Genomic DNA, 16,130 nt, shown 5'->3' on the forward strand with positions numbered 1-16,130 from the left:
CAACCAAAGCATAGCTTCCTGTCACTTCCCTTAATCCCTGTTTTTTTTTTTGTTTTTTTTTAATAGGATGCATGTAGTTGAATATAAAAAAATTAAAGTTTAAATCCCATCCTTCCTGAAACAATATATAAATGCAATCCCCTCCTCCTCCCTCTTTTGGAGAGTTGTACATATTTTTATTTAGAAATGCTGAGTGTGATTTGTTATGTATCAAAATAAATAAAATAGTTTTGACTTCTATGATCTCATAGCAGTTTAGTGAGAGGAGACAGACATCTGATAAACAGATAATCACAGTATAATGTGAAAAGTGGAATAGCAGAACCATATATGAGTAGTTATAGGAGCACCTGGAAGAAGTGATTGGGACAGTGTTTTAAAGCAGATGTCACCTGGCATTTCTGCACTAACAAGTGTAACAGAAGCATCCTGATGAAGAGCCATCTGTGCTATTTGAGCCTTACAAAAACCTGGTGAGGAGGAGGTTTTATACTTCCGTTTTAGAGAGTAATCTACTGGTAAAGCTCAGAAAGGTTCAGTGAGTGTCTCTTACACACAGGTCCTTAACTCAGATTCTGTGTATGATCCCTCTCCCTCCCATCACATCCATGCCCTTTAAGCAAGGATAGAAAGTACCCCCTCTCCTTTAGCTCTTCCTCCTAAAGCAAAACTAGAGCCTCAGACTCCCCTTTTCTGTGTCTGGCTTGCTTCCAGTGTCTTCATCGCTGCATTGAGCATTCCTGGGCTGTAGCAGTAGTGAATATTGCTGATGTCATTGTTTGCCTTATTGGGATTTTGCTCTTTGTTTCACAGGGAGCTGTGATTGGTATAGACGATGAGGACGACAGCACCTTCACAATAACTGTTGATCAGAAAACCTTCCATTTCCAGGGTGAGCTGAAAGAAGAGATTCTTTCTCTTCTAGTCCCAACTGCTTCTTTCATTTTCTTTTGGGTTGTTTGCCGAATGAGGTTTTGCAACTGATCCTGCATGAATGAGCAAACAGGAACGTTCTGGTTGAAGTGGTGCTGCAGGTTAGGGAGGGATTTGTATCTGCAGTGGATACAGATTTATTTGAAACGACTGGATCTGGCTGCAATTGGAGATTAAAATTTTAAAGGATAAAAATCAGTGAAAGGAGAGAGTAATGGGCTGCTGCTGCTGCTGCTGGCTTGTGTTTACACAAGGTTGCTGATTTTCTTTATCGAGGAGTATGGTTCTGCTTCTGCATGAAGAATCTAAAGACTGATTGTGAAGGTTGCAGTGTTTGTCCGTGTAAAACTCAAAGTGTAGATTAAGTTGAAGCTACTAGCAACCTTTGGTTTAAAGGTTTTGCTTTGCTTCAAGAACTACAAGTTTGTGTTCATTTCACCTGCATTTCTGTATCTTGTCTGCCAGCCGTCATTTCTCTGCTATTATCCTTTTTTTTTTTTATAGTTAATAACACCAATGCCATCTGCCACTGCTATGTTTCGGCATTGCATGCTATGGCTCACCGGTAGAAAGGGTAAGGTATTGTACGATCATTCTCATTTCATCTTGCTTTGAAAACTCTAAACCAGCAAATAAAAATAGATTGTAATGATCCTGTCATAATATATCTCTTATAGTAACGTTAGCTTCATTATTAATGTTTTTATTATTCATCCAGAATAACCTCTATTTTACCTTTAAAGCAGTCCAAGAAACTTAGAAATGAGAATATATGGATATGGTTAGCACTTTCTTTGAACTGAAAGTGACAATGCACTGTAATAGATGATATATCAAGATAAAGAAATATTAAATTTACAGCTTAAAATGTTTTGGTTATAAAGGTTCACAGTGATCAGATGCTATCTGATGTTCAGACAGCTTTTGTCTTTTTATGCTAGGGTATTAAACTGCAGTTATTTTTCTTCATTGTCTTGTTTGAGAAATTAACACCTAGAAATGAAAGATGAAACTTATATACAGTAAAGACAAACCAGTGTATTCAAAAGTGATATCTCTAATGCTTTTAAGGAAAGCACCCATAAAAATATTTACTATTTGGTCATATTCTTTATTCAGAGCTGCTTACTAATGATGCTCTCCTGAGATTTTCATAAATTTTTTTAACACATTTAAAATCTTATTATAAAAGCCCAAGGCCTTTATTTTTAGGTTAAATATGTAACACTGCTTACAAACTAAAGTAGATAATGCCCACACACTACAACTCTTTTTTTGAATGAAGTTGAATACTTGAATGCGATTCCAGTCATAGCTGCTGATGCAGGTGAAGGCTGCAGTATGGAATCCTCTCTCTGCAGTTGCTAAGGAGACGCTTTCTCTGGATATCCAGAAACTGTATTGTTTGCTTGTTAAAGGAGAGGAGACTCAGACCTCTAAAGCAAAGGAGCCTCTACCTTCTGATTTACTTTTAAATTATTTATTTTAAACTCATCTCCCCTATACCACTCCTAGATTTATGTGGCCTGCTTGTAAGACAAGCAGTTCTTTTAATGCATTATTTAAATGACAAGGATAAATAAGATTTATATGTATTTTTATATGGATTCTTATTTCTGAGGCCATCAGACTTATTTGTTTCTTTTCTAGTGAAATAATAATGGAAGTCTCAGGCAACATGAGATTATCTAGCTTTTTAAAGAACTCACTAGCACTCTCTCTATATATCCTCGGCAAAAATGAGTTAATTCACATTCATAAGTTCTTGCTCATAAGAAATTCTTTGAAATTTGATAAAAAGTTCTTATTGTTTGATAAATCTTATATTCTTGATGAGAATTGAAAGCAAGTTTGACTTTAGCATGTTTAAATGTGTTGAATTTTTATTTAATATACTAGAATTCGTATAAGCAAATGAAATATTAGTTGATGCATCTATTAAACAAATTCTGTTTTCATCAACTATTAAAGTGAGAGCTAGAATTTGTTCAGATATATTCATTTATTCAACATCTACTTTAGACCTTCTAAGTTCTGGGGATACTGTAATGAACAAAACAGATGCCTGCTGGAGTCATCCATTCTGGTAGAGGAGAAAGCCAATCAACAAGATAAATTAGTAAAGTATAAGTAAATAAGAGAATGATGAGTCCCGGGGAGAAAAAAAATAAAGCAGAAAGGGAGGACGTGAACTAGAAGTGTGTGGATGTGTGTGGGGGTAGTGTTGGAATTTTAGAGTGGCTAGGAAATGACTCACTGGGTGGTGCCTCTCAGTGAAAGAGCCGAAGGAAGTGAGGGAGCAAGCTGTCAGGGTTCCCTGGTGTGGGGATAGGGATACATCATTATAGGCAGAGGGAAGAGTAAGTGCCAAAGTCTGTGCCTGCCGTATTTGAAGGAGGCCAGCTCTGGTTGAGTGTAAGTAACCATGGGGGAAGGGAGTGGGAGGTGAGATTTGAGACTGTAGGGAGCCTGGCCATGTGAGGCCTCTTCTACGCCACTGAAAGGACATTGAATTTTGTTGAGATGAGATACCATTAGAGGGTTTTGACCAGAGGAGTGACATGATGTGATTTTTTTTTTTTTTTTAACAGTATCATTCTGGCCACTGTTGAGAATAAAATGCAGGAGGCAGGGACAGAAGCAGAGAAACTAATTAGGAGGCCTTGTAATCCACAGAGAGATGAGGATGGCTTCCATGGTAGCCTTGGGAGGAGAGGTAGTGAGAAGATGTCAAATTGTATGTGTGTTTAATCAACAGTATTGAGGTATTAACATAAAATCTATAATAATAATAGCGTAATGTGCTAATTAGACCGGACAGCTGAACAACCTTCTAGACATCCTTCTGGACGACCTTCTGGACAAAGCTGGGGCTGCGAGGGCCAAGCCCCTGGCATGAATTTCGTGCATCAGGCCTCTAGTAAAATATAAACATTATACAGTTCAATGAATGTTGGCAAATTTAATCAAGATACAGAACATTTCTATCATCTACAAGATTCCTTTATTCTTTGAGTTAGTCACCATTGCCAGCCCCTGGTCCAAGTCAACCATTGATCTACTTTAAATAGAGATTAGATTTTTCTTTTGGAGAGTTTCACACAAATAGAATCACATAGTATATACTCTTTTTGGTCAGGCTTTATTTTAGCTCAGTATAATACTTTTAAGATTCATCCATGTTGTGTGTATATGATAGTTTGTTCCTTCTATATTGCTAAGTAATAGTTGCATGTTATATCAATTTTGAAGATTGAACTGTATATAGAATGTGAGAGAAAGATAGGAGTCTAGGTTGACACCAGAATTTTGACTTGAGCAACAACAATGGAGTTGTCATTAATGGAAGTAGTGAAGATTGCAAGAGGAACTAGTTCAGGGGGAAGGGGGGTGGGGGAGGGGGGGTTGTGGGGGAGAAGTTTAGAGTCTTCAGGGGATGTGAGCATCAAGATCTTAGCCTTGTACTTGCTGAAAAATAAGTTTTCAATGCCTATCAAACTTCCAGATGGAGATGTTTACAGTTGAGGTGCTGAGTTCAAGGGAAAAGTTCACACTGGAGAAATAAATTTGGGAGTCTTTGGCATATAGATGGTATTTTCAGCATAAAGGTAGAGAGAAAAGAGAAAAGGTCCAAGTAATGAACATCAGAGCACTCCAATATTTATTTAGAGGGCGCAGAGATGAGGCAGAACAGCCAAAGAGATTGAAAAGAAGCAACCAAATGGAGAAGTAAAAACAGGTGAATGTGGCATCCTAGAAGCCAAGAGAAAGTGTTTCTAGGAGGAAAGAGGCACCAACAACTGTGTCAGATGCTCCTGATAGATCACGTAAATTGAGGGCTGAAAAATTATTATAGGATTTAACAATTAACAGTCCATTGGTGACCTTGAGAAGAACAGTTTGAAGGTAGGAATACAGACAGTGTTTTCAAGTTCTTCTGTAAAGGCAAAGTGGGAAATACAGCAGCAGCTGGTGCGGGGATGAGAACAAGCGAGTTTTTGTTTTTTTAAGGTAAGAGAAATAATAGCATCTTTTTATGCTACCGACAGTGATTCAATAAAGAGAAAAAACTGGTGCAAGAGAGGGGTGAATTGTTGGATCAGTGTCCTTGAGAAGGCAGGAGAGGAGGTGGGCATTGCCTTTGATTAGGAGCATGGACGAGAAAGAAGGTCAAGTGTATGGAAATACATGTAGGTGGGGTGTTACACATCCCCTTCATTTCTATTTTGGTTTAAATCTCTAGCTGCTCTACATAGTCTGTATCCTGAAACATCATTTATTTATAATAAAGAGGATTGGTGCCAGGAAGAAAACAAACTTCTTTGAAATAATGGATATTTCATTACAGTGATTCTGGAAACTTGATATTACAGATTATCGCCAATTATAAAGAGACTAGAGGCCCGGTGCACGAAATTCGTGCATGGGGGCTGAGGGTGTGTCCCTCAGCCCAGCATGCACCCTCTCCAATCTGGGACCCCTCGAGAGATGTCGGACATTCTTCTCAACCCAGAACTGCTGGCTCCCAACTGCTCATCTGCTTGCCTTCCTGATTGCCCCTAACCACTTCTGCCTGCCTGATTAATGTCTAACTGCCTCCCTGCCAGCTTGTTTGCCCCCAACTTCCCTCCTCTGCTTGCCTGGTCACCCCTAACTGCCCTCCCCTGCAGGGTTGATCACCTCCAACTGCCCTCTCTTGCAGGCCTGGTCCCTCTCAACTGTCTTCCCCTGCTGGCCATCTTGTGATGGCCATCTGTGTTCACATAGGGGCAGGATCTTTGACCACATGGGGGCAGCCATATTGTGTGTTGGAGTGATGGTCAATCTGTATATTACTCTTTTATTAGATAGGATAAAGGCCTGGTGCACAGGTGGGGGCCAGCTGGTTTGCCCTGAAGGGTGTCCGGGATCAGGGTTGGGTGTGGGGCGGCCTGAACAAGGGGCCTGTGGTGGTTTGCAGGCTGGCCATGCCCCCTGGCAACCCAAGAAGAGGCCCAGGAATCTGGAATTTACTTACTTTCTACATTTAAAACTTTGTAGCCTGGAGTGGAGCCATGCCTCTTGGGTGCTCAGTGGTCGGCAGCCATTTCTGTTGGAATTTGTGTATCTTCTATAATTGAAACTTTGTAGCCTTAAGTGGAGGCCTGGGTTGGCCAGGGTGTGCAGAAAGCTTTGCTTCTTCCATTACTAGGGGCAACCCTAGCCTCCCGCTTTTTCCAGTTCCATGGCTGCTGCCATTTCTGTTTGGATTTGTTTACCTTCTATAATTAAAACTTTGTTGCCTTGTATGTAGAGTAGAGGCTTAGGCCGGCAAGGGCAGGTGGAAAGCTTGGTTTCCTCCGTTGCCTGGGAAATCCAAGCCTCCCTCTTGCTCTCTGTGGCTGTAGCCATCTTGGTTGGGTTTATTTGCATACTTGCTCTGATTGGCTGGTGGGCGTGGCTTGTGGATGTAGCGGAGTGATGGTTAATTTGCATATTACTCTTTTATTAGGTAGGATGCCTTAAAATCCTTAATTGTAGTTAACTTCAGTTTTGAATAGGCAATAATTGAATTTCAGTTCTAGCATGTTAGAGGTTTTAAAAAGTTTGAAAACTACAACTTTATTCTATACCTTTTAAAGAAATACTAAAAAGAAAGTACTTGCCAAATTATCTTTATGAACTGGCTCTTTTTTTTTGAGCAAGGGCAAAAATGATCTCTTTTCCTGTCAGCCAAAGTTGTTTGCATTTATAGATTCATTAGACATTGGGTGGAAAGCAGCTTTGATATTGTCTGGCTGTTGAATTCAAACATTTATTGTATGTGTAGTATGTGTTCAGAACCTGGCGTATACAGGTAAGACATAGACCATGATGTCAAGGAGCATGTAAGGAAATAATTATAATGTGAAATTGCTGTAGCAGTAGAAATGTGTATAGGGCACTAAATACAACGGAGAGTCAGTCATTCAGTGCTTCACAAAAGAATAGTTTTTTTCTTGTTTCCAAGTAATTTTTTAAAATAATCAAAAGTAAAAATCATAATAGTGCTTAAAATTTCAAGTTGTTCAGAAGTATAGAATGTAAAAATTAAAAGTTTCCTGTCATGAGGTGCTGTCTCCTTTCTCTCCTTCATTACCTTTTCTATCAAATAGAGTTCTGAAGACTGAACAGAAGCTTGTCAAATGGGGGGGAAGGGGTTGTAGCATGTGCAGAGTTATGAAAATATGACCCTGCCAGAGTGTTCACAAACTGTGAATGTTTGGTACTATTAGAACATTGGGGGGGGCAGGGGTGAGGCTGTAACGATATGCAGAGGTAACTGATATAAAAAGGTTATATTTTTATCCTGAGGTCAGTGAGAAGCCAATAAAGCAGGATTTTAAGCAGAAAAGAGACAGAATAAGACAAGGGTTTAGGTAATAAATAGCTGTAATTGTTAATGAGGCTCCGAATGGATGAAAGCAGTGGTAATGGAACAGGAGAAAAGGAAATAGACTTGAGAATTTTAGGAGATAAATCTATAGGGACTCGTGATTGATTGGAAATTGGAGGTGAGAGAATGAGAGTAGTAAAGATGACCATTTTGTGTTGACTCACTATTTGGATGTTGTCAACATCTGAAATAGAAAATCCAGGAATCTCTTATGTTTGAGGGGTCTGTGGGACACACAAATGTACAGTAGATGGTGATGGCAATTGGATCTGAATCTGGGCTGGAGAAGATTTGTGGTTGTCAGGATATTGCTGGTAGGGGAACCAGAAGTTGAACATTTGTATGCTAAGGGCTAGTAAATGAGAAGATTTAAAGCTGAATGAAGACCCTAGCAATTTAGAGAGCCCATGCCCTGTTTGAAAAGGCAGCTGCTACTTAGTTCTAGACAGTTTAGGTTTTCGGTAATGCTTGTCCAATGTTGCCAGATTGTAAAGTTTTTAAAGTGAAGCCAGAAATCCAAATTTTTGGTGTGTGAGTGGAAGTTTGAGTATATATGTGTTAAATCTCCAGATTAAACTCCACAGCAATGAAGTGGTTTTATTTCTAGTTTTAGAATAGAGAAGCAGGTTCAGAGAAGCAAAGCACCCAGGATTAGTGGATTATTGCCCAGATCTGGCTAGATCCATAGTCTTTGAAGTGTGGTCCCAAACCAGTAAGATCAGCATCACCTGGGAACTTGTTAGAAAGAATCTCTAACCCAGACTTGCTGACTCAGAAACTTTGGGAATGGGCCCTCTTTAGTATTTCTGATGTATTTATTATAGTAGAACCATTGGTCTACAACATCCAGTGATCTCACACAGATATTGTTCCACTTTATTCTCTTAACAACTTATATATTAGATGGAATTACTCCCAATTTATATATGACAGAATTGAGACACAGAGAGTCAAGTGACCAGGCCTTGATCTGAGATTGTCTCTTATTATGTCTTAACCTGTCTAGAAAGGTTGTCTTGCCCTTAAGCAAACCTGTTGTGAGAAATCTAAATTTTTTAAAGATGAAAATAAGGATAAGTATGTGATTAGTTCTACATAAAATAAACCTTCACTTTCAAAGGACTTGACTGAAGACATCATTTAAGCAGTGTGTTACCCAAAATGATTTCAAGTATGAAATATGTTTGGAAATATATTTGATATACTTATAAATCAATACAAGTTGCATTAAAAATATTAAACATTTTAAGCATTAAAAAATGTTTAAATTAAAAGAATCTCCAGAAACTGTAGAAGTCTTAGTGGAAGGCATCTCAGGTTGGTCTGATAGCTGACCTTTTCAACTCAGTCCATTAGAGCTTGCTCATTTATTAAAATGTAGAATTACTACAAATCAGCCCAGTGCTGAAGGGAAGTATTTAATTCAGAAAGGTTATATTGATCAAATATATAGGGCAGCATTGCCCTACTGCATTAACATGAATCAGCTCTGCGTGGCACATCTGCATCATTAATCATTTAGAAGAATAGGCAGTACCTAGACTAACCCATAGTTGCCTGCTTGTGTCTTTTGCTTTAAAAACAACCATTTCAGCATTATCATTAGTAAAAAAGATTCCATTATCTTACATTGATTATTGACTTAAAAAATTTCCTTCTGCAGTTTCGTATTTTTGATTTTTATGTGATAACTTCTTCTCAAGTAAAAACAAAATAAATAACCATTTAGACTTCATGTAAGGGAAGTATAATTACTACAACTAATTCTCTAAATATCTGTTATAATTTCAGTAGGTGTTAAGTGGGGAAATGCCACTGAATTCATACTAAAAGCAAAAATAATGATTTCTTAGGAAATCCAACCTATTTATATATTCAAAATATAAAAATGGAACCATACCTAAATAATGAAATCAATGGATCATTATTTCTCATTCAATAAATATTTATTGAGCACTTGTTTGCCTGGCATGATTCTAGGAGCTTGGGATATACCAATAAATAAAGCAAATAAAGATTCCAGTGGCAGCAGACTATAATTTAAAAGTGTGTGTGTGTGTATAGGGTAAGTACAGGGGAGAAATGAATATGGGGAATATGATGGGGTTGGGTGGTCAGTTTTTAGTATATGCTGGTCAGGAGATTTCTTATCATTTGAAAAGATGACAAAAATATTATTTGTCTGGTAATTACAAGTTTCAGTTAGTTGCTAAGAATATGCCAAGCATATTAAGAAATTATGCATCAGATTCCATCCCAACCTCAGGGAATATGCAGCTGAGCCATGGAAGGGGAAAAAAAAGTAAAAATAATGAGCATTATAGTGTTATAGATGTGTTGATAGTATAATAAAGTGCATAGATCATTCTCTAATCTGATGTCATTACTTTTCTAATTACAATAAGCAGTCTATTTAAACTATGGCTCTTAAATCTTTTAAACATCAAAACATTGGTTGATATTATTTTAGATTTAGACTCATATGAATTGGCATTTTTCTCTCCACACCTCTTTATTACCTTCTTTAAAAAATACCGTCTGCCATGGCTGGAGTGGCTCAGTTGGTTGGAGCATCATCCAGTACACCAGAAGGTTGCAGGTTTGATCCCCAGTTGGGGCATATGTAAGAGGCAACTGATGGATGTTTTGCTCTCACATCAATGGTTTTCTGTCTCTAAAATTAATAAAAGCATGTCAGGTGAGGATTAAAAAGAACAAAAACACCCTCTGATCATCCTGTCCAAACTGGTTACAAATTATAATCAGCGGCACTTCCAATCACTTAATTATCTAAATGGAAGGTTTTTATTCAGCATCCTTTTAGCTACCCATCATGTACCCCCTCTCAAATATATAATGACTACCTATAAAACATGCAAGGTGCTTTGCCAAGTTCTAGAGATACAACAACGAATAAGTCAACAAACTTCTGACTTCTAGAAGCTTTCATTCTGGTAGAAGAGGAAATCAATAAGTAATCAAATAAGATGTCACATATAATATATAATAGTGGTTCTCAAACTTTTTAGTCTCAGGACCCCTTTCCAAATTTATTGAGGACTCCAAAGAGCTTTTGTTTAATGAGTTAAATCTGGTATTTATCAGGTTAAAAATGAAAACTGAGGGATTAAAAAATTATTTATTTATTGACTTAAAACCAGGGTGGGAATGTCTGGGACGTATAAGGCCTGTGAAATCATTTGGTCTGGCCCTGCCTAGGCAACTGCAGGTGGACTCAAAATTCAATAAATTTAGGAGTTTTTTCATAGCAATGTACACTTGTATTAAGTGAATAATATTAATTGAAATATGTTATAAATATCCAAATGGCCCTTGGCAGAAAAAAAAGTTTCCCCAGTCCTGACTTAATATGTCAATAACAAACTAATTATACTAGTAACATCTTATGAGGAAGTAGTCATTTTCCTAAATAAGCAAGCAAGTAAACACACACAAAAAAACCCTCAGAAGAATGACATCTTTTAACATTTTTTTAACTTTTTAAATGTTTGGCTTAATGGAAGATAGCTGGATTCTGCATTCAGACTTTTGTGCTATTTTGTTTTGGTTAAAGTATATAAAGAAATTACAATTTCATGCAGATATACACTGAAAGGAAGAAAGAAAGGGAGGGAGGGAATGAGGAGAGAAATATCAACATGTCATCAATTGGTTGCCTCCAGCATATGCCGGCCAGGAATCTAACCCACAACCCTGGTATGAGCCCTTGACCAGGAATCAAACCCGCAGCCTTCCAGTGCACTGGAGATGCTCTAATTAGCTGAGCCACCCGGCCTGCTTTATTCTTAATCTCAAGGTGCAACCCTTTGAGGTCCCAATCAAAACATGCAAGTCCTCAAAGTTGGTGGGCCACGTTCTCCAACTTTTGGCCTTACAAGGCTGTTTGTTTTTAGTGTATAGAAAACAGAAATTTCTCCCAGTTCTAGAGGATAGGAAGTCCAAGATCAAAGTGCCAGCAGATTTAGTGTTGAGTGAGGATGTGTTTCCTGGTAGATGGGCATCTTCTCATTGAATCCACTCGTGGTAGAGGGGTGAGAAAGCTCTCTGGGGTCTCTTTTATTTATTTTTACTTTTTATTGAGTTTATTGGGGTGACCTTGGTTAACAAAATTATACAGGTTTCAGGTGCACAATTCCATTACACGTCATCTGGATACTAAATTGTGTGTCCACCCCCCAAGTCAACTCTCTGTCCATCACCATTTGTCCCCTCTGTATTTTTATTTTTAAATAGATTTTATTTTTAGAGCCGTTTTAGGTTCACAGGAAAATTGAATAGAAAGTACATAGGGGTTCTTATATACCGCCTACACACATACTGGCAAGGCTTTTGAGTAATTGCTTAGTCACAATTCCTCTCCTGGAATTTACAGTTCTGCTAGAATAGTAGCCCTAAATACCAGGCTTATCTTCTGGATGTTTGTCTTCTCCTAGATCTTGCTCTGTTAATTCTTTACTACAATTTTTTTCTGATAGCTTCAGCCAGTTGTTTTTAAATAATTATTCCAGCTTTTCTAGTTCTCAGTGGAAAGGTAAGGTTGGCTATTACTGAACATAGTTTGAAATTGCAATGAGTAGATTGCATATTTAGAAAGGATAGAAGGGTAATTCTAGTAAGGAAATGCACAACTAATAGCCTCTTATTAGCATCATGGTTTAAGATTTTACTTTCAATATTACAGAGCTATACTGTAGAAGTTAATATTTTAATTTTTGTAACTTTTATTCTAGCTCGTGATGCTGATGAGCGAGAGAAGTGGATCCATGCCTTAGAAGAAACAATTCTTCGGCATACTCTTCAGCTTCAAGTAAGAACCTATATATGGCTTGTGGATAGTACATTAGTTTTTGTTTGCTGTTTTCTCAAATAACTGTGATATGATGTAATGAAAACTTTTCATTTCTGAGTCACTTATTCTTGCATTTACAGTGTTATAATATACTAGTGGTCCAGTACATGGATTCATACACATTGAAAGGAAATTAAGTAGAAGAAATATTTTAATATTACTATTTGCCATTTTTCTATAGTGTCAGAGAGTAAAGAAAATTAGTAAAATGTATATGAAAATAATGTATAAATTGATTAATAAACAATAACAACATAGCAACAATAAAGACATAAAAAACAAAAACATGATAAAAAATAAACAAAAATATGATATAAGAAGATTGATAAAAACAATGTCTGGTAAATTGATTAAACTCATTCTAATGTCTTCCTGTATACCAAATTAAGAGTGAAAACACTTTTAGAGTGCTTGACTAATTTTCCTTGTGATGAAGTTTTTACAACTTTGACGTCAAGAGAAAGCAACATATAACTGATCATGTCCAAAAACAGGTTCAGGTAGGAATATTCCTACTCTGTCTAGAGTTTGTCCTTGTGATTTATTAATAGTAAAAACAAATGTTGGCATCATGGGAAACTGTCTTTGAATTAATTTAAATGGGAGGCCAGTGTCAGACAGGGACAAATACTGCGCATGGGCGAGTCAATGTTTATTTTTAAATATCAGTGCATGTCATATATACCGGCTGGTTGGTTGAATGGATGGTCGAACAGATGAATGGTGGGTCACTTAGCCTTTTATGTATAATTTCACTATATAAAAAGCCAGGGGCCATCACAACCGAAACAACCGGACGGATGACTGAACATGGGCTGTGTGGGGCGACCAGGCCGGCAGTGGGGTTAGTGAGGGATGACCAAATGACTGAACAGCACGCTGCGTGGGGCAACCAGGCCAGTGGGGGGGGGGGGGCAGTTGGGGGAGACCAGGCCAGTGAGGGGGGCATTTGTGGACCATCAGGCAGGCAGGGGGGCCAGTAAGGGGCAACCAGGCTGGCGGGGGGAGCAGTTAGGAGCCTTCAGGTCGGCAGGCAGAGGCAGTTAAGGGTGATCAGGCTGGCAGTGGGTGCAAGTAGGGGCAATCAGGCAGGCAGGCAGGCAGGCAGGTGTGCAGTTAGGAGCCAGCAGTCCAGGATTGTGAGAGGGATGTCTGACTGTCAGTTTAGACTTGATCCCTGGGATTGGGCCTAAACCAGCAGTCGGACATCCCCTGAGCGGTCCTGGATTAGAGAGAATGCAGGCTGGGCTGAGGGGACCCCCTGCCGAATTTCGTGCACCAGGCCTCTAGTCTATATAATAAGAGCCTAAATGACCTTTATGGTGGAATGACCAGAACAACCAATCACTTTGATGCACACTGTCCGCCAGGAGCCAGAAGCTGGATTCATGGCTGGCCAGCGAAGTGGCAGTGGTGGGAGTGGAGAGTGGGCCTAGGCCGGTAGTCAGATATCCCCTGAAGGGTCCTGGAATGTGAGTGGGCTCAGGCCAGGCTGATTAGACCCCTCCGCTGCCCCCATGCAGGAATTTTGTGCATTGGGCCTCTAGTAGATAGTAAAGTTGTAGTCATTTTCTTGTGCTTTCTGTTTTTGTTTAGAAACAAGACAGTGTAAGGCAATGTTGAAGGGAAGTGCTATGTTAAAATGTGTCAGATTCCTTTTTTAAATTTAGTACCTATAGTTGGTTATTGATATAACCAAATTACATAAAAAGCATTGACAACAGATATGTGCTGAGAAGTTGACAGATTTTTGTTAACGGATTTGGCAATTACCATATGTGTTGGATAGTACTCTTTGAGATGAAAGGGAAAGAAAAAACCCAAACTGGCTAAAAAAAAAAAAAAAAAAAAGCAAATCTCGCTTAAGTATGGTTTGAAGTAGGCACTTAAACAATGTCATGAGGACCCAGACCCCCCTTCTCCATTTCTTGGTTCGTGTTTTAGGTTGGCTTCGTTTTTAGTTAGGTTCTCTTTTTTTTTGGTGTTAAGGTGTTTGCAACAATTTCATCTTACTCTTGTTGGAACTTTCTAGATGTGATAGGATTAATAGGATTTGTGCTGATCATCATCAGTCATTTTCCCAATCCTGACCAACCACAGTTTCGTAGTCATGCAGTATGTTATCTGCTTCTTCAGAACACATTGCTGATGGGGTGGAAGATGGTTGTGGTTTCCCCCACGCCCCTGTAAAGTGAGAATAAGGAACAAAAGATGCTGGGTGACAGAAACACCAAATGTCTACTCTGCCATACTGAAGATAGTTTTCTGTGTTAATTCTTCAATGAAAGAGCTTATATTGTGGCATACATAGGATTTTGTTTTGACTTATAGGATTGAATTATAGAAAACTGATCTTTTATGGCCCTTTCTCTCTATTTATCTTTGTCCCATACCAGGAATTGGCTTGAAAAGACAAGCCACAATAGGGCATCCTACAACATGGGGAGCTCCCCATCACTTGAAAGTGTTCAAATAGAAGCTTAAAAAACATTATTCCAAGATATGGTTATTAAGAGATTAAGAAATGAATACAAGCTAATTTAGGAGATTACAAATTACTGTATGAGCTATGCTTTTTATTTATTTTATTTTTTTATGATAATGATGAAAAACATAATATACAATTTTTCCATTATAGTTCATATTCAGTATTATTCAGAATTAGTTTCAGGTACACAACATAGTGGTTAGACAATCATATACTTTACAGAGTGGTCCCCCTAATATTTCAAGGAACGTTCCCCGCGCGCCCCTTCTCCCCCCCACCCCAGCCCATACACAGCTATTACAATATATATATATATATATATATGTTTTCCTTCATTAACCTCTTTCTGGTCACTTCCATCCTCCAGCACATGCCCTTACCTCCCTAGACTCCGTGTCCATTGGTAATGCTTATATGCATGCATACAAGTCCTTTTTTCTCTCCTATTTCTATCAAAAATATTTGTCATCTATGTCTGAGATGACATAGGAGGATGTGATTTTAGGTAAATATTAGTGGACTCTGGCTGAAATAATATTTTTGTTAGTAGTACATAATACTTGAATTCTGTATAAAATGTTCTTTGCATCTTTAAAACTATAGGTAAAATTGGCATATTTTTTACTCAATAGACTTCTTGTCATATTAAATACCCCCTCACTCTGAATCTTAGTGTTAATATTTTTCTCAAATTATTTTATGTAAAACAGTCTGCATTTGGTGAGATGCAGTCGAGGGAAATTTAGAATTTTGTGGGTTTTTTTTTTTTTTTTTTTTTTTTAGTTTTTCTTGTATGTTTTTCTAGTTTTATTGAGAAAAAACTGACATACATTACTATATAAGTTTAAGGTGAGTGTACAGTATGATTAGTTTTTTTTTATACTTGATCACTATAGTCTGTTTTTCATCCTGAACAACAAGTGCCAGTTTAATTTAATCATTTGGTTATATAGTTCAAAAATAAGGATTGAAGATCCTTTAATAAATGAGTAGGTATTCAGTTGTCATATATAGGTTTAAGGCATTGATCACTTAACTTTTTTCTAAAATAATTTGTAGATTTCTTTAAAAACATGGAGTTCCCAAATTTGCTTAGAAGTCCTACAGTTTCTTGGAATAAAATCAGTAAAGTTGACTTGTATTGTGCAGTTACTCTTCATTATAAATGCTACATCTTTTATGTACATTAACTTTACACAAGGATTAGGAAAATGAGAACTATGTATCTATAGCAGATAGTTATCTCTAGTATGAAACTGTGGACTATAGCTGTGACCTCTTTAAATATATACGCAATTGAAGAAAACTCATTAAGGGACTGTCATAAATCATATTCTCAATTGTCATCACTCTTAATCTTAACACTTGAACCTATCAATAAAAAACTGATAATTGTATCCAAATTATCCAATTAAATTTTTACT

The 16,130-nt window shown here is 37.7% G+C and overlaps 1 protein-coding gene across 11 annotated transcripts in view; it reads left to right on the top strand.

The window, feature by feature from the left end:
• Window positions 1–16,130, top strand: part of OSBPL9 (oxysterol binding protein like 9) — a 113,225-nt gene that overhangs the window by 36,610 nt on the left and 60,485 nt on the right. For all 11 annotated transcript variants that reach the window (XM_036447255.2, XM_036447259.2, XM_036447258.2 and 8 more), the window contains exons 3-4: window positions 814–892; window positions 12,100–12,176. In XM_036447255.2, the coding sequence (XP_036303148.1) occupies window positions 814–892; window positions 12,100–12,176 (156 nt within the window). The remainder of the gene's footprint in view (window positions 1–813; window positions 893–12,099; window positions 12,177–16,130) is intronic.

The sequence above is a fragment of the Pipistrellus kuhlii genome, unplaced genomic scaffold, assembly GCF_014108245.1.
Source record: "Pipistrellus kuhlii isolate mPipKuh1 unplaced genomic scaffold, mPipKuh1.p scaffold_m20_p_2, whole genome shotgun sequence".
In the NCBI taxonomy this organism is placed as follows: Eukaryota; Metazoa; Chordata; class Mammalia; order Chiroptera; family Vespertilionidae; genus Pipistrellus; species Pipistrellus kuhlii.